Here is a 23,453-nt window from a genome sequence, read left to right as displayed (position 1 = left end):
AGCGCGTAGGGCAGCGCCGCGGTTGCGGAGAGTCGCCGCACGCGCACAGCCCGGGGGACCAAATCGCTTACGGGCACGCGCCGAAGCGCCCTCCCCGACGCACCCCCCCTCACAGAGCACAAATCACTCTAGAGGACTCGTCGAGAAACAGGGCGAGCCAACGTCGTCTGGCGCCGGGACGCCACACGCCATTCCGCTGCGCACAGCGCAGGTGACGGTCCACGATCGCGCTCAGCACCACCGCGACGCAGCAACTACAGAAGAAGCCGTCCGCGCAGCCGCTTCATCGTCGGCGCCTTTCGCAGTGAGCCGGTTCCGGCGGCAGCGCGACCGCACACGTCTCTCAGGCACCGCAGACGCCCTGGCCTCTGACTTTTCACCAAGGGACCCCAGCAGGCGTACCTGGGAGCCGTTCGCAGGCTGCGTGCAGCTTCAGCACTGGCGCTGGGGTGTTGCTGTCTAACAGCGGAGGGAAGGCTATGGCCACAAAGGGAGGAAATAAAAGGTTTAAGACGAGAGAATTAGAGCACAATGGAGAAACAAACGGAGGGTGTACATTACAAGTGAGTCACAAAGAAAAAAACAAAGAAATGGATCCACTAAATGAAAGAAAGACTGGAGGGAAGAACAAAAGGAAATGAACACTTTCGCAAGAGAGGGATAAAAGTGCTGATGACATTAGATGGCGATCGGCACGTAGTGTGGTAAGTGAGAAAGGGGGGAGGAGGGCGAAACAAAGAAAATACATCAAAAACTATCACGGTTGTGGGTTTAGCCTTTTAGAAGACCAAAAAGGGAAAAGAAATTCTCGAACCAGCGAACTGCACTCCCCCGGCACACATAGATGCGAAGGAGTAAGAAAAATGTGCGCTCGAGAGGCTTGCGCTTTCTCAGGCGCGATGCACTGGAGCCCTTTCTTTTCGTGTAGGGCACGACCAGACAAGCGTTGGCATTGCCAAGCTACACAGAAAGAGAAGAACAAAAGGGCATGGGACGTTGGGAGAATATGGCGGCGTACCTGTTCGTTTTTTCCTTCCCGCCGCTGACACTAAGGAACTAGGCGTACGTTGTTACAACAGCTCAGCGGTCGATAGCCCAACTACGTGCGGTAGGAATCGTGCTTCTTCTACCACGGCCGACTTGGGTCCGCCTCTGGCAGGTGTTTGGTGCAGCATTCTACGACGTTGGGTAAGCCAAAGCGATGTGTCGACTACGCTGGTCGGTGGTCAGGCCCGGAGTAGCATCGTGTCGTCGTGAAGCATGCCAGTGGCCATATCTGTACGATGCCCGCCTCAGTCAACGTGCCACCGTCGCTCAACATCTGCTCACCCGGCGCTAGTTGCCTACTCGTGTCAGGAATTTGAGCTGCAGAGGGGCATGCAAGACGTGGAAACCGGCGGAATGTGAGCAGATGTGGAGCGATCTGCAGGGTGAACGGCAAGGGAACTTTGACGCGGAAGCCGAGTTTAGAAGACGGAGTCGGACCCACACCGCCGCGAGCGTTCCCTACCGGTTCGCAAAAAGCGATCGGCCTGCGAGAGACAGGGTAGAGCGGAGTTCAACCGAAGTCCTCTGGCAGAACGAACGCGTTTTCGAAAACCTCCGCCGTCGTGCCGTCCGCGGTAAGGCTTAATTTTTAAAAAGCTCCAGGAAAGCAGGCGTCTCATCGGATCCCTCTGTTGACGACTCGTGCTTGCCTTCCCCTTTCTTGTTACGAACAGGTGGGCGTATGTGTGTGTGTGTGTGTGTTCGTACCATCAACTCTGATCGATCAGGAGGAGGCGACCGACAGTCAGCTTAGCGGGCCCGAAACAGCTCGCATTCGCTTGTCCACGATCGTGTTAAGGCGTCGTCAGTGTCTTGCGGGCTTACAAGACCGCCTGGAGTTGAGGAGGTCGAGTCCTCGGCGGACAGGTCGCATTGGTTGAACAAGTCCGAATCGTGGCTTAGGCTTTTAGTCATAGCACGCCGCTGCGTCACGCGTGTGATGTCTTCCATGACGGCGTGGTAATCTGCCAGCGATACCTCACCCTCAAAGTGGATCAAGTCGGAAAGAAAGCGAATCTCCATTGTGCACAAGTCCTTTGGAGTAACCCCGCCAACTTCAGCGTAGAAACTCATTTGGTAGTACGCATCGTCTCTACACTTCAGAGCCACTAGAACCGCTGTTAGCAGAAGGCGATGAATAGACCGAGCGTGCACAGGAAATCCACTACGCACGAGCCTCCTCAGGTAGGCGAGAGCAAAGACAAATACCTCGGGTGAGCAGTGCATGTAAGTCACGAGGCGATCTGTGTACTTCTCCACCGAAATCGGCGGTGCGTGAGTGGCGCAGAAAAAATCGTGCGAAGGGTATTTGTCGTTCGGTGGGGGGATCACAGTTCTGTCAAGGACAGCCTCGTCGCAGCTGGATGCCTGCACGAGCATCAGATGCTGAACATAGGCCGAAACGACCTCGGCTAAGCGAACCTGCGCCGGCGTCTTGGATGGACGAGCTCGCATCGGCATGGTTCTCCTGAGCGCGGCGACGGTCCTGACAACGAGGTGGGTATGTTCAATGCTGCTTAATGCACTATGAGAGCGTCGGCGCGTTAGTGGTTTTCAAGCCGAGAAAAATGTCAAACGCAGACAAAAACGAAAAGAGGCCGATCCTGATTGCACTCCTTCGTGAAAGTGTGCGTGGGTGTGTCGCCGTTGTGATTTTTGCGTAGGCGTCCCAAAAGCAGAGCCGAATAAGGCGCCCGCAAGCCGACGCAGGGGTCGACGAATAAGAGGACCGAAAATCGTTACATGCGAAAAGCGGCATGAGAACCCCACAATTTCATGCAAAAGCAAAGGCAACGAAGAGGCGAAGGGGGGTAGCGGAAAGAGAGAGAGTCCCATGGAGCGATACGCTTCAAGGTGTAGACGAAAGCGATAGACTTTGCCTGGGCCGGTGGGGTGTCTTGAGACGACGAGAGAGACGTGGGGAGGCTGAAAACGGTGGGCTTCGAGCGTCTCGCGCTTGCTAACACTTATCGCGTGAAAGCTTGTGGGTAAGAGCGTCGCGCCAATTTTTGCAGGTAAAGCCCAAAGAGAGCCAGCAGAGAGAAGACTCCTTCCCTGAAAATGAGCGCGGCTTCCAAAGCGCAGCTGGGCCGCCGTGCTATTCCGATGACCGTGAACCAAGGTGTCCACAACCTCCACCCTTGTGGCAGCTCTTTCGCGTTCGCTAAGCCCTTTTTTTTGGCGGTATTATGAGCAACAACACTGTCGAGACAAACAGATGAAACAAAGGCGAAGAGTCCTTTTTCGTTCGAAAAGCGAGGTGCTACGGAAGCACGGGCTAGAAGTGTGCGTCCGCACCACTGGGTAGGTGGATGAGCGGCTGCAGGTTTACGCTTCTGGAGGTATACCATGCAGTTGCAAAGACGCGCATGATATCACAGGATTGCTAGCTGCCTTCTCTTGCCCTTTGTTGGCTTCTACCTTTTTTCTTTCCTCCTTGACATTTTTTTCGATGGGGAGTGACGTGAGAAGTGGGGGAGACGGGGAGAAAAAGGTCGCACAGAGGATGAGCTCGCTCGTGTGCATGCGAGGGGTCCCCTTGGTGTGTCTGAGTGTATCATCCACATCAGCAACTCCACAGACACCTACAAACCCATAGGGACGTGCACACGGTTCTTCATGGCGCACGACTTCTTTGAAGAGAAAAGAGAGCGTAAAGTCCTTTGTTACACGCATAGGTGTCCCCGTGTTCTCGTCCATAAAAGGGAGGAGGGGAGAGGTGCCGGCACGGTTGGGCGTCACACAGCAAAAAGGGGAGAGGAGAAACGGTAAACACGAAAAAAGGGCGAGAAAAGTGGATGTCGTTGGCGTCGACAGCGCATCAACACAAAAGAGCCTTTCACGTTTACCTGATCGATGTTCCCCGTCTCCCGTCGCTGCGAGAGAGGCACATACGTTCTGGAGGTAGACTGAGTTTCGAGGCAGTCATCTCCAGCGGGAGGGTTAATCTCAGCAGGGCACTGAACAGCCGGCATTCGTGACGGTGACGCGGCGATGGGAGAAGACCACTTGGGGCGGGGGAGGGGACAAAAACAAACAAAAGAATCGTGATGTCCAGAAAAATAAAGATGAGCCAAAGGACTGAAACGCAAAGCGAAAGAAGAGAATTCACAAAGGAGAATAGAAGAAAGAAAAGCACACGAGACGAGGTGGAGAAGGCGCGCGCGCACACGCACACACAGAGTAACACGAGGAGCAGAAGAGTTATCGCGTCGGTCCCGTTCTGACTCCATGAGCAGTGCTCGTGTAGATCGCACCACACGCCACTGGCAGTCTCCCACTCCACAGAGATTCCGCGAAGTATCGAGCATGTGCTCAAACGCAGCCGTGAGAAACCTCTGCCATGATTCTCACATTGTGTTTCCTGGAACAAACGGCATCGCCTTCACATTTGTGCCGGGTCTCATCATTGCAGCTGCGGGAATCGCATAACCTTGCGGAATATGCTGTGGCTGCGCCATCGCCATTGGAGCCCCACCGTAAGGGAAGAAGCTCGGCGCGTTGTACATCATCCCAGCCGAGAACGGCGGATGCTGTGCCATGTACTGAATGGGCAGCGTGTACAGGGGATAAGAGGTGTTCAGTTGCGGTGCAGTTGGTGGCTGGACGATCCCACTCACCATCGTCATTGCCGAAGATGCCATTGGAGTCGGCATTGGGCTCGCTGATATCGCAGCGGCGGGAGGAGATGCGACAGGTTTGAGCTGCGGTGCCGGCGCGGGGGAGGAAGCGAACCCACTGGTTTTGTTCGCGGCAACGCTCGCGTACAGCTCTGACAGAGAAGCCCGAAGCTGGGGCTTGGGAGACGGCTTTGAGGGTGGCTGCGGCGTGAACGTGTCTAGAGCGCCTCCCCAGAGGGGGTCGTGGAAAAGAGCCATGCTGGATGAATCATCAACCACCTCAGCCTTCTTTACGACTCCTTGGCCAGGAATATTTGTGCCTGTGATGAACTCGAACTGACCGGACAGACCCGATGATGACTCCTTCGGGTCAGGAAACAAAGGGCCACTCGACTCCGGCACCACCGCCGCCGGGGATTGCGCAGTGGTGGGCGAGCTGACGCGGGCCGGCGGCGGCAGCGCGGGAGGTGGTGCTGCACTGGTCGCAGAAGAGGTCGCGACGGTGCCCGGGGACTGCGGAGGAGGCTGCACTGCCTTGGCAGCGGCAGCCGGCTGCGAGAGAGGCTCTTGTGGCTGCCGGCAGAGTTGCAGCTTTGCCAAAAGGGCATTGAGGCTCTCCTGCTTTCCGGTCATCGGTCGCGCCGCTGACGCCCGCAGCGGCGTTGGTGGAGAAGCCGCGATCCTCTGCTTCGCTTCTGCCTCTGGGACAGCTGCCGGCAGCTCCTGTATCCCTAGCAGCTCACTTGGATCTCGGAGGCTTATTACAGTGAGGTCGCTGGTCCGACTCTTCCAGACATGATGGCGCGTGATGCCCCGCAGAGCGGCATCTTCGTACTTCTTCGACCCTTCCATCCTCCAAGTTTGCACTCGCGACGCAAGACTCACCGCTAAACGAGAGAAGCGCCACCATGCAAGCGTGCCGAGAAGGAAGACGAAACGGGGCGGCGCGAGAGGTACACGAGACGGACGTCGAACCTAAGGCAAAGGGAAGCAACTCCGTTGCACGCTGCGTGGATGCGCTGGTAGTGTGCCTGGAAGGGCTGGTGCGTTTGCGGAAACGTGAAGTACAAGGAGAACGTTTCTCTCCTCTAAGTAGTGGAATCCGACAGCACAATACAGAAGGCGCATACTCAAACGTGAAACGCCGAAGCCATCACCCCAACGTGTACAGTTCATTGGTGAGAGAAAGAGAAGCAAGAACGGCAGGATTCGAAGAGTGTGATAGACATGCAGTGGCGACGCGTCACCCAGCGAGAGAGACACGGGTGAGGGAAAAAGCAGGTGGAGTGGGGAGGGGGGCAGAGGAAGTACGCAACCCTGCAACCTTGAGCCGCCGCCAAGAGCAGGACTGCACGCCTTTTCAGAAATACAGCACAGTGATTTCAATACCTAAAGCGAGCGCTCGTTCAAAGAGAGCGAAGAGGAAACCCTAAGTGTCCTCCTCGCTGCTTAAGGGAGTAAAGAAGGCGAAGGGGGTCATCACACGCAATGAGATGTAGAGCTATGCATCAGACCAGCTCGTGCGCAGGCCGGCGTACAACGAAAAAGAAACTTGACACTCATGAAACAGAGGGGCGAAGAAACAACTAGAACGGTTCGACCGCGAACGTCGCAAGTGGCAACGCCGTGCAAACGACTCAGCATGTACAGATGCACACAAAAGCCAGAGCACTCGCTTGGTGCACCATGCACACGAGCAGACGCACCTCCAGCTCGAGAGGAAAAGGTGCTGGTAACGCGATGATTGCATTACGTCAGGTACCTGTTCAAATCCCCAACGATGAGGATGTTGCGCTCCGGGAACATGCACCGTAGGTGAGTGAGCGCATCATCCCGCGCGCTCCTCAGATGTGACACCAGCGCCTCGTGTTGATTCTGCAGCTTTCTCAGCTCGTCGTGCGCATCGCGCATCTTTGTCTGGTGCGACGCAGAGCGATTTTTAGCCGCCAAAATCTGCTGCCCAAATCGATTTAGTCGATCCACAAAGCTGTCCATTGCGCGGTAGCTCTGCTTCATTCGAACGAGCTCGCCTTCTTTGGAGTTCAAGAGAAAGCTGTGCATAGCCTCCGTCGCGGCGGAGCATTCCAGGAGGTCCGCGGTGCTGCGCTCGCGGCAGAAGCATGATGCCGCCTCTAGCTCTGCCATTACATTAACGCGATGCCGCGTAGAGGCGAGGTCGATGGAGAAGTGCCGCCCATCTGCAGCTGGCAGAGTGTCGTCTTCCTCGGGACGCGCTCCCACCTCCGTGGCATCCCACTTGATCTGCACGGCCGCCATTGCCGACCCCGCCGCACCGTCGCCATCATCCCCCCAGTCAATTTGAGGCACCGCTGCATCGACGTCCTCTACACCGGCGCCGGTAGCCTCATGCGAAGAGTCTGCAGGCTGATATTCCGCTTCTGTAAGGGCGCGCTCCAGCCAAGGAAAGTGAAAAGCGAAAGGGTCGGCGCCATAGAAGCCATCCGCAGTCCTCGCCAAAAAAGAATTATAGTACTCTTTGAGCACCCTCAAACGGGCGCGAGCGTACTCTTGTAAAGCGTTGTTCACTTGTGCGCACGCCGCCATCACGCGCCGATGGAGTGCCGCGGCGACGTCGGACTCCTCATGAGCGGCAGCAAAGTCAATTCCGTACTCCCTCAGAAGCGCGCCCCGCCTCTCCCTCAGTTTCTGCTGAGTCCGAAGAGCTTCTTCACAAACGCGGTGACACTCATCGACAGCGGTCTCGTGCTTCCTCATCTGCTTTTCGAGAGTGGGGATGTCGTACTGCGCCATCTGCCTAAGGCGAGGGGCGATGGACATGAGCTCGTTGTAGTCTCTCTTGTGCCTCTGAAAAAGAACGGGCTTTCGATCCTCCAGCCACTCCTCCATCTGCTTGTAGTGAATGGAAATGGGTTGCGACGCCATGAGCAGAAGCCACCGGGAACGAGCCGCCCGCAAGTAGAAAACGCTCTGTTGAGCCTCAGCGACGGCAACGACGAACAAAAAATAAGCAAAAGAAGCGGACTGTGGAAAAGGCAAGCTGAGGCTGTCCTGCAGACTTTGGCCCCACGACGCGACTCTTACGCCACGAGCGACTGGGCACATCTACACACTCTTCATCGCTGCTTGTACCAGACAACGAAAATGGGGAGCAGGGCCCGAATGTGTTAGAGGGTCATCGATGTTCAGCGCAACATGAGTAAACGCCGTCCATTTGTGTACCATGCACGCGATAATATCAGCACCCCCGTAGAACGAAAACCGAACGACTCCGCAACACCCGACAACCGATGCCTCAAGCCCTGCCCTCAAGCCTACTTCCAGCAGAACAGAGCTGCAGCCAAGAGTGAAGTCCTCAACGCACCGATCGACGGCCAACGAATGACATTCAGCCACGAATACAGCCCTGAAACGAAAGAAGCAGGCATAAATAGACCAACGTGAACGTACGCAGGCACCATTAACAACGAAGCCCCGCCCACACGGCCACAATCACGATACCCTTCTAACGCTCTTTCACGTCTTCCACCATTCGGCTGACACGCTCGTTCCACCCAAAGCCTATCACCCCTCTATCTGCACACCTCCGCAGCTCACCCGCTGCTGACTGTGCACCACGGCAACCTCCGGGCCGTCAAGGGCGCGTCGGCCCGCCTTCACACACGCGCCGCGCTGGGCGGCTGCACGCCGCCGTCCGCCCTCGGTCCCCTCAAGCCGCGGCACCCAACGATACGCTGGCGGGGGCTTCTCGCGTGCCAGGCTGCAGCGCCCAACTGTCCTGTTCGCGGCGCCCTCGGCACGCTGCCGGGCCCCCGCACGCGCCGCGGGAGGCGGGACGCTGCCATGGCCCAGCGGCAGCCAGGGGCGCTCCGCCTCCACCGATGTCCGCACGCCTGTGACAGCAGAGGGTGCGCCACGCGCATGGGGCATGTGCCCAGCGCCACGAGAGAGAGAAAGAGGGGGGCCGCGGCCGCCGCAGCCACCGCACCTGCTCGTCTGTGCCTCGGACGGTCCTGCTGTCGTCGCTGCGATCCATGCACCCGCACCCCTTGCTTCACATCCCGCGCAGTGGCCGCCGCAAAGGGGACCGCAGCCTCGTGTCGCCAGGCATGCGGCCGTGTGGTCGCGGTGCACCCAGCGCGGCCGCTGGCTGACTCCACGTCCGCCTCCCCTGCACCGTCTGTCCACAGCGCGTAGGGCAGCGCCGCGGTTGCGGAGAGTCGCCGCACGCGCACAGCCCGGGGGACCAAATCGCTTACGGGCACGCGCCGAAGCGCCCTCCCCGACGCACCCCCCCTCACAGAGCACAAATCACTCTAGAGGACTCGTCGAGAAACAGGGCGAGCCAACGTCGTCTGGCGCCGGGACGCCACACGCCATTCCGCTGCGCACAGCGCAGGTGACGGTCCACGATCGCGCTCAGCACCACCGCGACGCAGCAACTACAGAAGAAGCCGTCCGCGCAGCCGCTTCATCGTCGGCGCCTTTCGCAGTGAGCCGGTTCCGGCGGCAGCGCGACCGCACACGTCTCTCAGGCACCGCAGACGCCCTGGCCTCTGACTTTTCACCAAGGGACCCCAGCAGGCGTACCTGGGAGCCGTTCGCAGGCTGCGTGCGGCCACCCCACAGAGAGAGAAGGTACGGCACACTTACGGGTGCCGAGCACGACCATGGGCGCTGTGATGAAGATAGGTGTGCCGACAAGAGGAAGCGAAAGGATGAGCTGAGTGGAATGGGAAGAAGGGATCGCAATGGGGACCGTTGATAGCGCTGGAGAGCGAAGAATGAAAGCACAAGTGGAAGCGGGACAAGGGGCAACGAGAAGAATGACATAGATGGAGAAGCTCGCATTGGTTAGCAGCCTAATCCATGTGACGGCGGGTTCCAGCGAGCCGATGCAACGGGTGTCTGTGGCAACCAGGGCTGTGGCAGAGACCCCTTCCTCCTGCTTAGGTGCTCTCATTGGTCATAGTCCGTGAGGAAAGTGGGCCCGAACTGTTATTGCTTTGATTACGTGACATCACCAATCGCTTCCTTCTCTCCTGGAGTGCTTTTATGGGGCGTAGGAAAGAGTCCTTCGTGGCTGTGTTCCCGAGCTCTCGAGCCGCCATTCGTCTTCCGTGCACATCAGTAAGTTTTGTTTCGGCATGCGTGCGTGCGCGCCTTCCTTTTTCCTGTTACAATGCTACAGTTAGCGACTCCCTAATGACTAAAGGCGCGCCTGTGGGTCTGGGAGAACGGGCGCTAAAGGGTGAGCAACGGAAGCACCCCCGGCGCCGTCCAGCGTTGACTCCCTGAGCCTCCACAAGCGGTGTGATCCGAAAGAGACGCAAAGCGCGGCTGCGTGTGCCGCTTGTCAGCGTGTTTGCGCCTTGTGGGATCAGAGATGGAGAAAAGGGGAAGGGTGATGGTCTCAAAAGGTGCCATGTTCTGAGGCGCGTATGTGAACAGAAGAAGACAGCGTGTATTTGTGTTCGCCTGGCTAGGACGTCTGCGATCGCGTGCCCATGAACCCTAACCCTTGCGTCTCGCAAGGCCGGGCGCTTGCGACCAGCTCGGCACGGTACTCGATGCCCTAGAATCCGCACACCTCACATGTGCTTCAGGGCCTGAATGACCGACTCCAGCACGCCGATGCGAATCCCAATCACAGCCTTCGCTTTGTCATCATGAGCGCTATTTAACGCGGACTGCTGTTCGGCGAGCGCTTTCTCAGCAGCATCGGCGTCGAGCTCCGCGAGCGGGATGCACTCCACACAGTTGATATCGCAGGAGCCTTCATTGTTGATGTGGGCGAAGCCTCCACTTGTGAAGAACTTGTTCACCGTGCCATCTGTCATCTCCACCGATATCGGCGCCGGAGCCATCTGCATGATTTGGTACGCGTGGCCGGGGTACACACCGCTCTCGCCGTTAACGCCCATGATAGTAACACACTTCACCGGCGTCTCCTTGAAGAGAAATTCGTCCTGGCGGGTAATGGTGAGGCGCAAGGTCTCCATATTCTCGTAGGCAGCGTGGATGTCCTTGTCCACTACCTTGTGCTCGATGAAATTGAATGCCTCAGGCAGATCTTGGTGATCGGCAAGCAGGGGCAGCGTGCGTGCCACCAACCGACGGCCACAGAACCGGAACATTCTCTCCTGTCGCAGAGAAAATGAAGGAAGCAGTGAAGCACAAGGCAAGCGACAGCAACGGGAGAGGTAAAGTTGTCGATTGGTGCGACGTGAGCAGATGAAAAAACAAAAGAGGGGGAAACAGGGGCAATCCACTGTTCTCTTCAGCGCCCAAAAGTCGTGCGCACACCTCGTGCGTCAGTGAAGGGGATGCACAAAAGGAAAGAATTCAAGATAAGGACGCTCAGGAAAGGCGAGAGAGGCGTAATGTGGCAAAAAAGAAAAGGTGGGGGAGGTGCCGCGGAGAGAATATAGCTGCGTCGCCGCCGCACACCGCGCCTCCATGCTTCTGTTGGAGAGGCGTACGCGATTCCTCGCGTTCGTTATCACCATTTCCCTCTCCTAGCTGCAACGGTCTGGCGTTCTAACACCGTTTCATCGAGGCAGCTGTAAGCGGCAAGCAGGTCCAGGGTTGCGGAGGTTGTGTAAGAAAACGGAAGCTCTGTTACTGAGAACAGAGAAGAGCCCTTTTCTCGAAGCACGCCGAATGCTGCTGACATGCCACGTGAATAGAGCTTCTTGTCCTCTCGCCTGCTTCCCAGCACGGCCAGCGCACAAAAGCACAGGCACGGCCACTTGAGTGGTGAGGCGCCCAATGCAGCAGCAGGTCTGCGTCACGAGATGGAGCGGGAACGGAGGTGATCGAGGTTTTTTCCCAAGTACGGCCTGCGGGAGATTTTTAGTGGTATCGAGCAAAAAAATAACGAAAACAGAGGAACCAGTGTGTTGCCAGTGGTGCGTGTTCGAGCTGCGGGGCAGTCAGCACAGCGCCACTGTCGCGAGGACCTTACAGGCGGCGACCACGGCGGGAGCCCTTGCGACGGGTGGAGTCGGTCGGGATTGGGGTGACATCCTCGATGCGGCCAATCTTCATCCCGGCGCGGGCAAGAGCGCGGAGGGCGGCCTGGGCGCCAGGGCCAGGGGACTTGGTGCGAACACCGCCGACCGCACGCATCTTCACGTGCAGGGCGTTGATGCCGCACTCCTTGCAGCGAGCTACCACATCCTGCGCCGCCATCATAGCCGCGTAGGGGGAAGACTCATCGCGGTCAGCCTTTACCTTCATACCGCCGGTGACCTTCACATACGTTTCGCGGCCGGACATGTCCGTGACATGGACGAACGTGTCGTTGAAAGAGGCGAAGATGTGCACGACGCCGTACACAAGGTCGCCCTTCTTCACGTTCGGGCCGTACTCCCTGACTTCCTGCTTCTTGGACATTCTGGTAACCTGCACGAGATACACCTCAGCGAGAGACAGAGAGAGGGTGTATGCCGATGACGTTGTTGGTGAAACATGCGGTTGGTGATGGATGAGAAACGCACACGCAGCGGCACAGAGATTCCGAAAGAGGATATGTTCACGTGTGCAGGGGTGCGGAGTGAGGGAGAGGGGGCCAGTTCAAATCGGAAAATACGAGACGAGTGGAAAGACGTCCCACGCGCGTCAAAGCACCAACGGGAAAGAAGGCCAGGCAATAACGACCCCGTAGACCGAGAGCAGAGTGGCAGGATCGCGGAGAGTGCAGAGACTATAGAGCGAGAGAAAGAGAAAAAAGCGGAGGGCCTCTCTTCCATCGTTGTTCACAGCAGACAGCTTTCTTTCTTTTGCGGGTGGCAGAAGAAAGCAAGAGCCGCGCAATATTTCCATGCCTTCGCCTCCAGTTTAGTACCCCCTCGCAATGGCACCATAAGCTGACGTATACGACAGATGTCAAGGTGATCTCATCATTCTACAACGCTGCTGTGAGAAGCAGGGCCCCCTCCCCAAGACGTCAGAAAACAGTTGTGACGGACAGTAAGGATCAGGGAGGTGAGGAAGCGCAGCAGCGGATATGCTATGCTGCTAACCTCTTGAAATGGTACGCATATATATACTTCAGTACCGCCCCTGCAGTTTCACTTTGTTTGTCTTTGTGTGCGGGTGTGTGCTGTAGTGGTCCATGCTTTGTGTCGTTGTTAAAACTAATGTTACCGTCTATTCCGAGTCCCCATCACTCTCCTCATCCTCTTCATCCGTTGATTGCTCGCCGCATCCACCAGTGCCATCAACGCAAGGAGCAGCGTCACCTACTCCCAATTCGCCTGGTTTGTCAAAGCCCTGCAAAGACCGCTCATCATTGCTGCTTTCCTCTCCGTCCTCGTTATCTGCCTCGTGTCCGTCGCTGCCGCGCTCATTCGAAAGTCGGCCCGGCTCCTCTGAGAGAAGACGGATCACCTCGACGGCAGCCTCATGGGCTTCAACGTCGTCTAAGAAGTTTCCGGCGAGCACTGATTGAATGTCGGCAATGGTAAGCCCTCGCTCCTCGAGGTATGAGCGATTGAGAATCGGATGCTCCTCCCAGTACCGGAAAGCCTCGGAGCGGCCGGCGTCGTTGTCTTGCTGGCGGGTGCGTTTCGCCCTTTGCTCACTGGGCGAAGCAGACGAGTAGGGCTCCGAAGAGCCCTCACTGCCTGCCTCCTCTTCCTCCTCCTCGTCCGAAGCAGAAGTTTCGTCGCCCTCGCTGCCCCCATCTACGAAGCACAGGGGTGCGTAGTCGTCGTCTTGGATGTCAAAAAAGGCGTCATGGTCGCGCAGCATCACTGCCGGGGTGGCGCGGGTGCCGGGCTTGTACTCTAGCATGGGAAGCAGAAAGTCGGCGATCTCTTTTGCTTTTTTTTTGGTAAACTTGTGCCGCTGATGGAGAACGTCCTCCAGGATCCAGTACTGAAGATCTTTGATATTTCGCAAGTGCCCTTTAGAGTTGTAGTAATAGCTGCGGTATTTGCCGTCGCCCAGTCGCATGCTCTCCGGCAGGTCACCGAGGAGTTCGCTCATCAAAGCCAAATGATCCTCATCACGCGAGTAGTCGTCGCCCTTCTTGGGATCGAAGAGGAACTGGCCCGTGATGAGCTCGAAAATCATGCAAGCGCACGACCAAATGTCAATTGGTGTAGAATAAGGCTCACCTAGGATGACCTCAGGGCACCGATACTGCCGCGTTTGCACCTCATCCGTGAACTGCTTGTACGTCCAGCAACTATTACCGAAGTCCGCCAGGACAACGTGGTGAAAGCGCTCTACCTCCCACTCCGGGTCTGTCTTGCTCGCTTCTGAATCGGCGTCGCCGTTCCCGTTACTGCCGCATTCGTCGCCTCTAGACTTGCGGTCGTCGTCGTCCTCGCCCTGCACGGCCTTTCGCTCCTCCTTTGCAAGCTTCTTGTAGTAACGTCGTCGCTGCGATTTCGTCATTGTCTTGGGGTCTCGCTCAGTCAGCTTTGGGCGCTGATGCAGCGGAGGCGGATGAAAGTGCTTCATCAGCGATATTATAGAGTGCTTGGGGGTCGATAAGAGTACATTCTCGGGCTTCAGGTCCGTGTGGATGATGTCGATAGAGTTGATGTGGTCGAGGGCGATGAGCACCTGCCGCGCTATGCACTTCACAATCGGCAGCGGAATTCCACGGTACTCGTAGCGCTCCATGAGGGAGAGCAAGTTCTCACCATACACGTCGAAGAGCATGCAAACGTGTGTCCCGTTTGGTCCCGTGTGCTTGAAGTAGTCGTTCAAGCGGGCGCAGCACCGATTCTTGTGCGGGTCCGCCTCCATAATCTCTGAAAGTAGCTTGATCTCATCATAGGCGGCCTCACTGTAGCTGGCTGCCGATTTCTGGATCTTCATCGCCTGATAGCGCTCCTTCTGGTAGTCCCATACGAGCCACACCGTAGAGAAGTAGCCCCAGCCCAGCTTCTTCACGATGCGGTAGCGGTCGTTGTAGACTTCGCCAATTACGACATGGTGGTAGCCACCCTTACGGTACTCTCGGGAGGGCTCGTTGGCCGTATCACTGTAGTCTTCCTCGGTGCCGCCGCCGTCGCCATCGTCGCTTTCCTCATCGCCCTCGCCGTCGCTTTGGTGCACCATACTCGGCTGCTCTTTGAGTTTGTTGGCAATGGTGTGCGCCTGCTCCTTCGTCATTCCACTTTTGACAGGGATCCCCTCTTTTTCTGAGAGCTCCTGGTGCTTCTTCTTCGCTTTGTGAGCAGGCTCCGGCTTCTCCTCCGCCACCAGCTCTCCGCGCTCGATTTCCTCGACGAGGGCCGCCACGCTTTCCCGAACATCTCGACTGACGCTGCTGGTGGGGTCTATGAACTTTGCTTTGCGCTTGTTCTTGTCGTTCTTGTTTCCTTTCTTTGCGGCACCTTTGGCTGGCTTCCCGTGCTTTTTTGGTTTCCCCATTTCCGATTGTGCACGACGGCGTATCTGTACGCGTCCACTCTGTTCGTGGCGTGACTGTAACACGAAAGACAGGCAATGAAGCACGGCTGTGAAACAGATCGAGAAAAAATAGAGCGAGTGCTCAGTTCTTCGATGGAGGCGCGAGCCACCTTCACAGAAGAAGCGGCAGAGAGGCGGGGGAGGGGGGCTAAGAAGACGAGAAAGAGAGCGCACGGAAGCAAGTGGTGTGCAGAGAGTCCTACTTGGCTAACAAGCCAACGGCACTCGATAGGCCTCAGATGAGATGAGCGAAGGAGAAGGGGGCAAAAGAGCCGAAAAAGAAGGGCGAATCGGGGAGTAGCAACGGAGTTGCTCGTGTTCGGTGACAGCGACAGCACTGGCAGCGGTGCGCGAAAAAGGAGCAGTCGGAAACGGGAGGTGTGATTCTACACAAGAGGAAGGACGCGGAGGCAAGAGATGACAAGGAGAAGAGAGCACACACACAAAAGGAAGAAAAAAAGATGTCTGGAGGGAAGGCGCAAAGTTCTAAGGATAAATCAACAAGAGCAGCGGGGAGAGAGAGAGACCGCTACGGAGCACACGCCTTCCCCCTGATAGAAGAAGTGGTGCAATCCCCTCTTGAATGGGCAACTGAACAGACGGTGGCGTAGCGGTGCAAGCGACTCGGTGACGGACACATGCACGAAAACAAGCAGCGCAGAACACGCTTCGCACCTTTGTCCCTTCTTTGTAGTGCGCGCGTTTGTGAATAAGGGCGTGTCAGCTGAATGCAAGGGGGCAAAAGAGGAAGAAGGAGCTGAGTGTAGCCAGGAAGAAAAAAAAACAGCTGAATAGCCCAGCGATAGAAATGCGGTGAAAAGAAGAGAACATTTGAAAAAGCCAACGGTCGATAGGTTCAGTTGTTCGAAAGGGAAAGGGGTTGAGTAGAAGACGAGGATACACGAGGGGATGCCACCAGACTGAAAGCGGTGAAGCCTGGCTGCTGGTGAGTTCATTAGGTGACGCGAACGGCGCGCTTGACGCGTTTCATTGCGCATGCAGCCAGCGCCCTTGAAAGCGCACTACGGCTAACGGCTCGAGCGCAAAGCAAAAGCCGCAAGCACGCATGTCGATCGCTTTCGTCTTGTTACGTTTGTTTCACTCCTCCCATCTCTGTATTTGTTTCGCCAAGAGGAAGAGAATGGGCCCGGCCCACGAACACAGAAAGTCACGTACAGACACACCGAGTGGAACATGCGCACAGGAACGCACGTCTGCCTGTCTCTCTCTCTGTGTACGTGTGTGTAGGGAAGAGGGAAGTGCCTCCTTTCCTTGTCCCCGTCCCCCTCTCACCGGCCGCTGGAAGAGCGCGCAAAAAGAGAATGTGCCAGCGAAAGTGGCGGTGAATGCAGGCGCACACGCAGACCCAAAGACTTGAGCGAGCCCATCTCCTGTCAAACTGACTGAGAGCGGTTCAGCAACAAACGCAACCGCAAGCGCAACAACACCACCGCGTAAACCCACCCGCACCTGCCTCCATCAGCCTCTTCGAGAGTACGAGAAATAGAGGGAGTATATAAGGTGAAAATGCCGCGGCAAACCCGTCCACACACACACCGACACAAACATTAAGAGCGAAGGAACAGAGAAACGAAGGTGAACTGGACATGCAACAAAGGCGTAGCGAGCAAGGACAAAGAAAGCAACAGTATCTATTCCGGTTTACCGCAATCAAAGTGGTCGTGCGAGGATTGGCGGTGGTGTTGATGTTGGTGCAGCGGGACTCGGCGCTGAGACATTTTTTTCTGCGGACGCGAAACGTGGAAGAGCGCATGTGACAGAGCTGGCATGAAAGAGAGTGGGAGGGGAATGGGGCGAGAGATGCGTCCGGGGAGTATCCCGCGAAAAAGGCGAGCGATATAAAGAGAAGAGAGTCAAAGGAAGAAAAAGAACAGCGGGCGGAGCAGCGACGCGATGAGGCGCAAGCACGGCAATAAGGGCACATACGCTAACCGAATCGATCAGCGGCACCGGATTCTAAAAAGAGTGATTGCACTCCCCGCAGGAGCAAGCGCCTTCCCTTCGCCCTACCCTTCCACCACCACCCATCCTCTGCTTCGGAACAGATGATCTGTATCATGCGCTCCTGCCGACTGTGCCCCTCCTTCATCGGCCTTTGCGTTGTGCCATTTTGGCTAAGGCGCGCGAGCACGAGCGAAAGGGGGGAGGCAGAGGAAGACAAAAAAGTAAAACCAACTCGAGGGCATCCATACATGTGCGTGGTACGCGAGCGAAGCTTGCCGGTGGGCGGAAACACCACCATTGCTATCCCGGCAAACTCGGCCAGTGAAACGGGAAAGGGGAAGCCACGCTGCGCCAATGACACGCGATGGGCAATTCTTGCTCGGAGGGCGGAATCTTAGTTCGAAGCGATGCGCCTGAGATCTCCAGCTGCCCTCTTTCCCCCATCCCCGCCTCTTCTGGCATGACGTGGGTGCCCCGGCGCTCTCCAGCACCGACACGCGCGCCTGTGGAGAAGAGGAAGAGATGTGGTAGAATGCATCAGCACACCTGCGAAACACCGAATATCACCGCTGAAGAGCGCGCAGGAGCTCCTCGATACGCGCGTTCTCGTACTCCTTACCCGAATCCCCACCCTCATCCGTTGAGGAGGTGGCGGTGACGGTGTAAAACACGTCATCCTTCTTGGCATCCGCGTCAGAGAAGCTCGCCAGCTGCGTCTCCCACTGATCGAGTAGCCCCTTGATCTCTGGTGAGCTGTCGGCTGCTTTGCGCAGTTGCTGATTGCGGGCAAACAGTTCCCTTGCCAGCAGCTCGCACTGCTGCGTCTTCTCTTCCAGCTGCTTCTTGGACAAATCATGCTGGGCCTGCTCTCGGCGCAGCATGGCCTCAAGCGTCGTGTTGGCTTCGATGTGCACAGTCACGAGTTCACGCTGATGAAGGACCTCTTTGTACAACATGTCCAGTAACTGCTCGAGCGTGTAGTGGCCTGACGAAGTCGGCGCCGGTGGTGGCTGCGAGGCACGCAGGGGCGGCGTGCTGCCGGGAGAAACGTGCTGCGGGCGCAGCACCGGCGTGTGCCCATCAGGCCGCACAGGCGCGCGGAGCTCCTCGACACCGTGCGCAAAGGTGCAGCCGCGAAACGAGCATGTTCCCGTCTGCTCCCAGTTGCGGCAAATAGTGGTCTTATACTTGGTTGGGTCGACGCCAACACGCTTCGGCACCCCCACGTACTGCTCGTCACCCAATGAGAAAGACGGCGGCGCCTGCTGTCCGTGCGACTGTGGCAGCAGGGATGGCGAGACGTAAGGATGCATCGCGGGACTGGGGTGCGACGACGAGTAGCTGCCGCCTTTCACGGAGAAAGTCATGGCTCTGATATGGATGCTTGCTCGGCGGAGGTGCAGCGCGCCCGGCACAGTTCGCAGACAAATACTTCTGACGAACGGAGATAATCAACGAGAGAAGAGCAAAACAGTTCAATGAGTGGAACAGGACGGCTCACGAAAGGCGCATGCATGTGTGTGTGTGTGTGGTTCCACGTCGGCCGTGCAAGCTAGAACGAGAAACACTTTTGCGTTAGCCCGCGTGGAGGGAAAGAAGCGGCAGCTTCAGGGAAGGGGGAGGGAAAGGGAAGGGGATGAGTGCCTACGCAACGAATCGGAGGCCGCGGGTGTCGCGTTTTCGCCTTTTCCCTCGATGTCCGCCCTTTTTTGGTGCTTGTCTGTGTGGAAGCGCTGCTGTTTAAGTTTTGCCGGTTCAACGAGGATTGGTGCCGTGAAGAGGTGCTCGTATAGAATTTCACGTCCAAAGAGTATGTGTGCGCGGTAGGACAAGGGTTGGCGCTCGGTAAGTGCCTCGTAATCCTCTGCAAAGAGAGAGAGGAGGTGTTGGCTGCGGATTCGTTGAGGCGGCTGTGACGCAATGACATGAGTACGTGAGAAAGTCAGAGATGTATAGAAACAAAAAAGAGTGCATGGTGGCGAAAAAAAAGAGGTGTGCACGGTCCCGGTGAGGATCGCGAGCATAGAGGACACGGAACCAGCAAAGAGTAGTCGAAAAGGAGAAGGGCGCCCTCGCACGTGGCGAGCCACAGCTCCCATAAGGCCTCTGACCTCCGTCCAAGTTCGAAAGATAGTCTTTCGCTTTCCCCTACGCTACACCGTTCTCCACCTCGCCCTCCCCCCATCATCCTCTCCCCCTGCTAGCATGCACCTTCCTTGCTGCCATCATGCATCAATTCACTACTGCAAAGGCTACAGTAGAGGAAGGGGAGAAGAGCCGCACACAACGAGCTTTTCTCTGCCGCGGCGTTTCGTCTTTTCGTTTTGTCTCGATGTTGTTAGGACGCCATGCTCACCCGTGGAACGTAGCCCGCGGTACCCACGCAACCTCACCCGCGTACTGCCTCGCACGCGCAACGTGACAGTGCACTGCCCCTCCCCCTCATATCGGTTTGATCTTGAAGTGGATGGACACCAGGGCAAAGATGAGTGCCCTCATGTCGCGCACGAAGCTGTAGAATTTCACCAGACTCACGTTCTCCGAACCCTTCGGGATGTCGGCCATGGAAGTCAGCTTGTTCGTCACCAGTGAGATGTGCGTGTTGCCGAGGTGCACCTCGAGCTCCTGTCGGCCGTTGCGATCCGGCGTCGGCCAACGCTCGTCATCACTTTCGCATACAGAGTACTGCACAATGAGCTTCTTCACCTCATCCAGCACTGCTGGGGAGACGCGTGCTTGCTTCTTGATGATGAAGTCATTTCTATAGTTGCTGTTATTTACGTACTTAAGCGAGCCGCTTTCGGAGATCTCAAACTCGAGGAACTCATTGCCGTAGCGGCCCGTATGCCCTGCGTAATACCGCACGTAGTACAGCGGAGAATCTGCCATCTCGGCCGGCGGCACTGCGGCTACGTCTTCATGCTCAGTCATTCCGCCAGACTTCTCGGAGGGAGACGGGTGTCTTTGTTGGCAGGCGAATGCGTGCGTCTGCGCGCGCGCGTCGGGAGAGTGCGTTCTGAGGAAGGCACCGCCAGTGGCTATCGTTTCTTGATGAGCTGATCCCCTTGCTTCGACGAGTACGTGTTGCTCGAGTGTGGGCCAATCGGCGTAGATGTGGGTGGAGGGCATAAAGGGGAAGCGAAGGTAGGCCGCCATGGAAAAGACAGCATGCGCGCGGTCGGAAGGTATCAGTAGTGAGCAGCGAACGCAACTCCAAAGCCGAAGAGTGCACATACAGTAAAGAACTATTCTCAATAGTCGAAGATGGCTCACATAAAGTTGCGCGCGTTCACTCCCCCCTTCCCCATTCGCCCTCTGGCGGCACTGATCAAGAAGCAGCATAACACTTCTTGGCAACGTTTCGGGCCATCACGTTTCCCCCTTTCCACCGCATTGCAGTGCCCACCATCCGTCTCTCAGTGTCCCCTTTGCCGGAGATAAAGAGAGCAGCCGCAAGCACAGCGCTGCGAGGGTGCTACAGCGACACCAATGAGCGGAGAAAAAAAACGTCGGGCGTTTGTGATGGGCGTCCTCGCCCCCCCCACTTGAGAGCGGGACTCCACCACCCGAGACCGCGCATCGCGGTCACAGGTATTCTTGTTTCCTCACTCACCGTCAAGAGTCGCTTGCAGCCCCTTTCGCGTCACCCTTCGTTGCACTGATCCGTTCCTGTTCCTTTTTTTTTGCTTGCTGGGGAGGGAGAAGTTGAGATACGAGTGGTCCTACCGCATCATCGGCCGCATCCGAAAAGAAAAAAGGAGGTCAGAAGTGCCTAAATCAGCTATGTTGTCCGTTTGTAGCGGCACTCTCAGTCGCACAAAGTCAGAAACATTTTCGCTCCGTTCGTGTTTATCCTTTCCGTCGTCGATTGTGCGCACGCGGCACACATGGCCCACACAATCATGGTGAGCCCTTTGGAGGGACGGGAAGGTGGTGCTGGAGCCGTGTGGGCGTAGGACAGTGGCAAGCTTGCAAAGAACACACGAGATGAGGAGACAAGTCAGAGAAAAGAGAAAGAAAAAAGGTAACGGCCTGCATAAAAGTACGGCGCACACCACCGTTGTTGCAGTCGGCAGGAGCTGTACGAGATACACACTCAGATCGTGAGAGAGAGAAGGATAAGAGAGAGAAAGAAAAACACGCGCGAACCAAGAAAAGCAAAGAACAGAGGCCAATGGGAGTGGGGGCCGTAAGAGGCTGTAGACAAGCAAACCAATCAATGACTTAGAGAAAAAAAGTGAAGCTCGCTTGCCGGACACGCACGATCGGGAGATAAACCGGCGCACGCACACTGGATAGCACTGCGTGGAGGCCCTCTTCCCTCGCCCCCTCGACAAAAGTAAAAGGTGTGTGGAGGCGACTGAGACACTCTCTTCCTCCAATGACCACAAATGCTCTCCCTTCCGCCTTTTCAGCTTTGGCGCGGAGAGGAGGAAGGGAGCTGCAGTGCCCAATGACATCTTTCTCCGCTACTTCGAAAGAGTCACGGCCCCGTCCTTTGATGGCTGATTCAGCCTGACAGTTTTTTCTCGGCGGCGTTCACCCAGCATGTCGCCTCCCCCGCCCCCGCCCCTTTGCACCTCCTCACACCGGCATTTTCATTAAGACCACCTCAGAAATCAGTGGGCACATACAGAGCCACGGAGAGAGGCACGTAGTGGCGGGAGCGACATAACTGCTCCTCTCTTAACGCGCCGTTACCTCTCCCAGTGATCATGGAGCGAGCGTGCTCATACGCTCGTTCGCGAGCAACATACTTGGAAAAAAGATACTTAACCATGCAATCCACGTTCCCCCGCCTATTCTACCTTCTCCGTCTTGGGCTCCATCCCTGCACGATAGCGCCACGTCTGTAGACAGTCGTGGGGGTACAAGGTCGGCAGGTACAGAAGCTTGTCAGAGTCAGGGGTGCGCGTGCGTTGCCACTCAAGGTGGTGCGCGATGAGTGCGAGGTAGACGGTCAAGTGATTGATGGCGTAGTTGTAGCCGACACAGCGGTGCGGGCCCACACCGAAAGGAATAAACTGCTTTGCGAACTTGCGGTCCTCCTGACGCTCTGGGCCCATGCGATCAGGGTCGTATGTGTCGGGGTTTGTGAAGCCCTCACGACAGCACGCCACGAGCGACGGAATGATCATGCTGCCTTTTGGCACGACCGTCTTCTCGTCCAGACGAAAGTCCCGGTGAGCCTTCATGGGCACCATAGGCGCCGGGGGAAACAGGCGGAGCTGCTCCATCACACACTGCCGCGTGAACGTCATCTCCTGCAACAGGTCGTAGGTCAGAGGTTCGTTGTTGGGGTGCAGGCGGGCCTGCTCCTTGCGGACACGCTCCAATATCTCTGGGCGGTCGGCCATCGTCGCCGTGATCATCGTCAGACTAGCGGTGGACGCATCCTGGGAAGCGAAGAGGAAGTCCAGCATCGTATCCGCCATGGCGTGGTCGGACGAGTACGCCGGCGCATCACCGCCCCCCTCCTCCGCCTCCTTGATCTTTTCCAGGACAGTCGCCGTCCAGAAGTCAAGCAAGCAGTGCGGCTCGGCGTCTGCTTTCGCCATGCGAGCCTTACTGCGGCGCACCGCAGCCTGAAGCTCCACCATGGCTAATTTGCGGGCTTGCACCGCCTTGTACAGTGGGGTTCCAGGCAGGTATAGTGGGGCGGAGAGGAAGCCATGGGTGATAATGTTGTAGTTGTGTGTGAACTCGATGCGGTTGTGCAGGTGCTCGCCCAGGAACACAGTCTGTGAGGTCTCACAGTTCAGCTCGCGGATATGCATGCGCATTTCCTCCGGTGTGCCGCCCCACGGGTAGTCTCGCACCCATCGGCTCATGTGCTCGTGAATAATCCGCTCCTGAATCGGTAGGTACAGGGAAAGGGCCTTGGTGGTGAAGAGGTTCATGAAGCTGGAGCGCAGCGACTTGTGTCCTGGGCCGCTCTGAAAAGCAATGTTGTTGTCGCCTAGAATCACCTTGCCGCTGGGGTGCAGTTGAAGAGTCAGTGAGTCCTCGCCGTTGGTGGCGAAGATCTTGTGGCACAGGTCCGAGCGTGTCACGAAAACGACAAACTGGGTGAGGATGGCCAGCCAGCTGTAGCCGTGGGGCTCATACTGGCGCTGGCGCTCCCAGAATGCATAGGGGTCTTTGATCATCGTCACAACCCCACCGAGAACCGGGATCGCCGTCAGGGGGCCTGGGATCTTGAACTTGTGAATGCGTGCAAACATGATGGTGGTGAGTGCGTATGCCGTGACATACGCCAAGGCCATGTAAATGATGACCTCCACCACATACGGCAGCTGAACGCCGAGGAGACGGCTAAACGCGGCCATTGCAAAAAAGCGACAAAAAACGAACACAAATGAGAAAAATAGCACAGGTGCTCGCGACCGTTGTGTTCGTAAGCGACGG

The 23,453-nt window shown here is 57.0% G+C and overlaps 9 protein-coding genes across 9 annotated transcripts; all 9 read right to left on the bottom strand.

The window, feature by feature from the left end:
* Positions 1-1,797: 1,797 nt before the first annotated feature.
* On the bottom strand, positions 1,798-2,508 carry LSCM1_03990 (uncharacterized protein; the record flags this gene model as incomplete). The annotated part of the gene is made up of 1 exon (XM_067321517.1): positions 1,798-2,508. One exon carries the CDS (start codon positions 2,506-2,508, stop codon positions 1,798-1,800), a length of 711 nt encoding a protein of 236 aa, XP_067176885.1.
* Positions 2,509-4,397: 1,889 nt separating this feature from the next.
* Positions 4,398-5,519, bottom strand: LSCM1_03989 (uncharacterized protein; the record flags this gene model as incomplete). Its single annotated transcript, XM_067321516.1, has 1 exon — positions 4,398-5,519. The coding sequence occupies one exon, from the start codon at positions 5,517-5,519 to the stop codon at positions 4,398-4,400; it is 1,122 nt and encodes a 373-aa protein (XP_067176884.1).
* An 897-nt stretch (positions 5,520-6,416) lies between these two features.
* LSCM1_03988 (uncharacterized protein) lies at positions 6,417-7,571 on the bottom strand (the record flags this gene model as incomplete). Its single annotated transcript, XM_067321515.1, has 1 exon — positions 6,417-7,571. One exon carries the CDS (start codon positions 7,569-7,571, stop codon positions 6,417-6,419), a length of 1,155 nt encoding a protein of 384 aa, XP_067176883.1.
* A 2,666-nt stretch (positions 7,572-10,237) lies between these two features.
* Positions 10,238-10,783, bottom strand: LSCM1_03987 (uncharacterized protein; the record flags this gene model as incomplete). Its single annotated transcript, XM_067321514.1, has 1 exon — positions 10,238-10,783. One exon carries the CDS (start codon positions 10,781-10,783, stop codon positions 10,238-10,240), a length of 546 nt encoding a protein of 181 aa, XP_067176882.1.
* An 826-nt stretch (positions 10,784-11,609) lies between these two features.
* On the bottom strand, positions 11,610-12,044 carry LSCM1_03986 (uncharacterized protein; the record flags this gene model as incomplete). Its single annotated transcript, XM_067321513.1, has 1 exon — positions 11,610-12,044. One exon carries the CDS (start codon positions 12,042-12,044, stop codon positions 11,610-11,612), a length of 435 nt encoding a protein of 144 aa, XP_067176881.1.
* Positions 12,045-12,800: 756 nt separating this feature from the next.
* LSCM1_03985 (uncharacterized protein) lies at positions 12,801-15,041 on the bottom strand (the record flags this gene model as incomplete). The annotated part of the gene is made up of 1 exon (XM_067321512.1): positions 12,801-15,041. One exon carries the CDS (start codon positions 15,039-15,041, stop codon positions 12,801-12,803), a length of 2,241 nt encoding a protein of 746 aa, XP_067176880.1.
* A 2,567-nt stretch (positions 15,042-17,608) lies between these two features.
* Positions 17,609-18,412, bottom strand: LSCM1_03984 (uncharacterized protein; the record flags this gene model as incomplete). Its single annotated transcript, XM_067321511.1, has 1 exon — positions 17,609-18,412. The coding sequence occupies one exon, from the start codon at positions 18,410-18,412 to the stop codon at positions 17,609-17,611; it is 804 nt and encodes a 267-aa protein (XP_067176879.1).
* Positions 18,413-19,487: 1,075 nt separating this feature from the next.
* LSCM1_03983 (uncharacterized protein) lies at positions 19,488-19,976 on the bottom strand (the record flags this gene model as incomplete). The annotated part of the gene is made up of 1 exon (XM_067321510.1): positions 19,488-19,976. The coding sequence occupies one exon, from the start codon at positions 19,974-19,976 to the stop codon at positions 19,488-19,490; it is 489 nt and encodes a 162-aa protein (XP_067176878.1).
* A 1,868-nt stretch (positions 19,977-21,844) lies between these two features.
* LSCM1_03982 (uncharacterized protein) lies at positions 21,845-23,374 on the bottom strand (the record flags this gene model as incomplete). Its single annotated transcript, XM_067321509.1, has 1 exon — positions 21,845-23,374. One exon carries the CDS (start codon positions 23,372-23,374, stop codon positions 21,845-21,847), a length of 1,530 nt encoding a protein of 509 aa, XP_067176877.1.
* Positions 23,375-23,453: the final 79 nt, after the last annotated feature.

Source organism: Leishmania martiniquensis, chromosome 30 (genome assembly GCF_017916325.1).
Source record: "Leishmania martiniquensis isolate LSCM1 chromosome 30, whole genome shotgun sequence".
Taxonomy (NCBI): domain Eukaryota; phylum Euglenozoa; class Kinetoplastea; order Trypanosomatida; family Trypanosomatidae; genus Leishmania; species Leishmania martiniquensis.
This window is presented reverse-complemented; position numbering and strand designations above follow the sequence as displayed.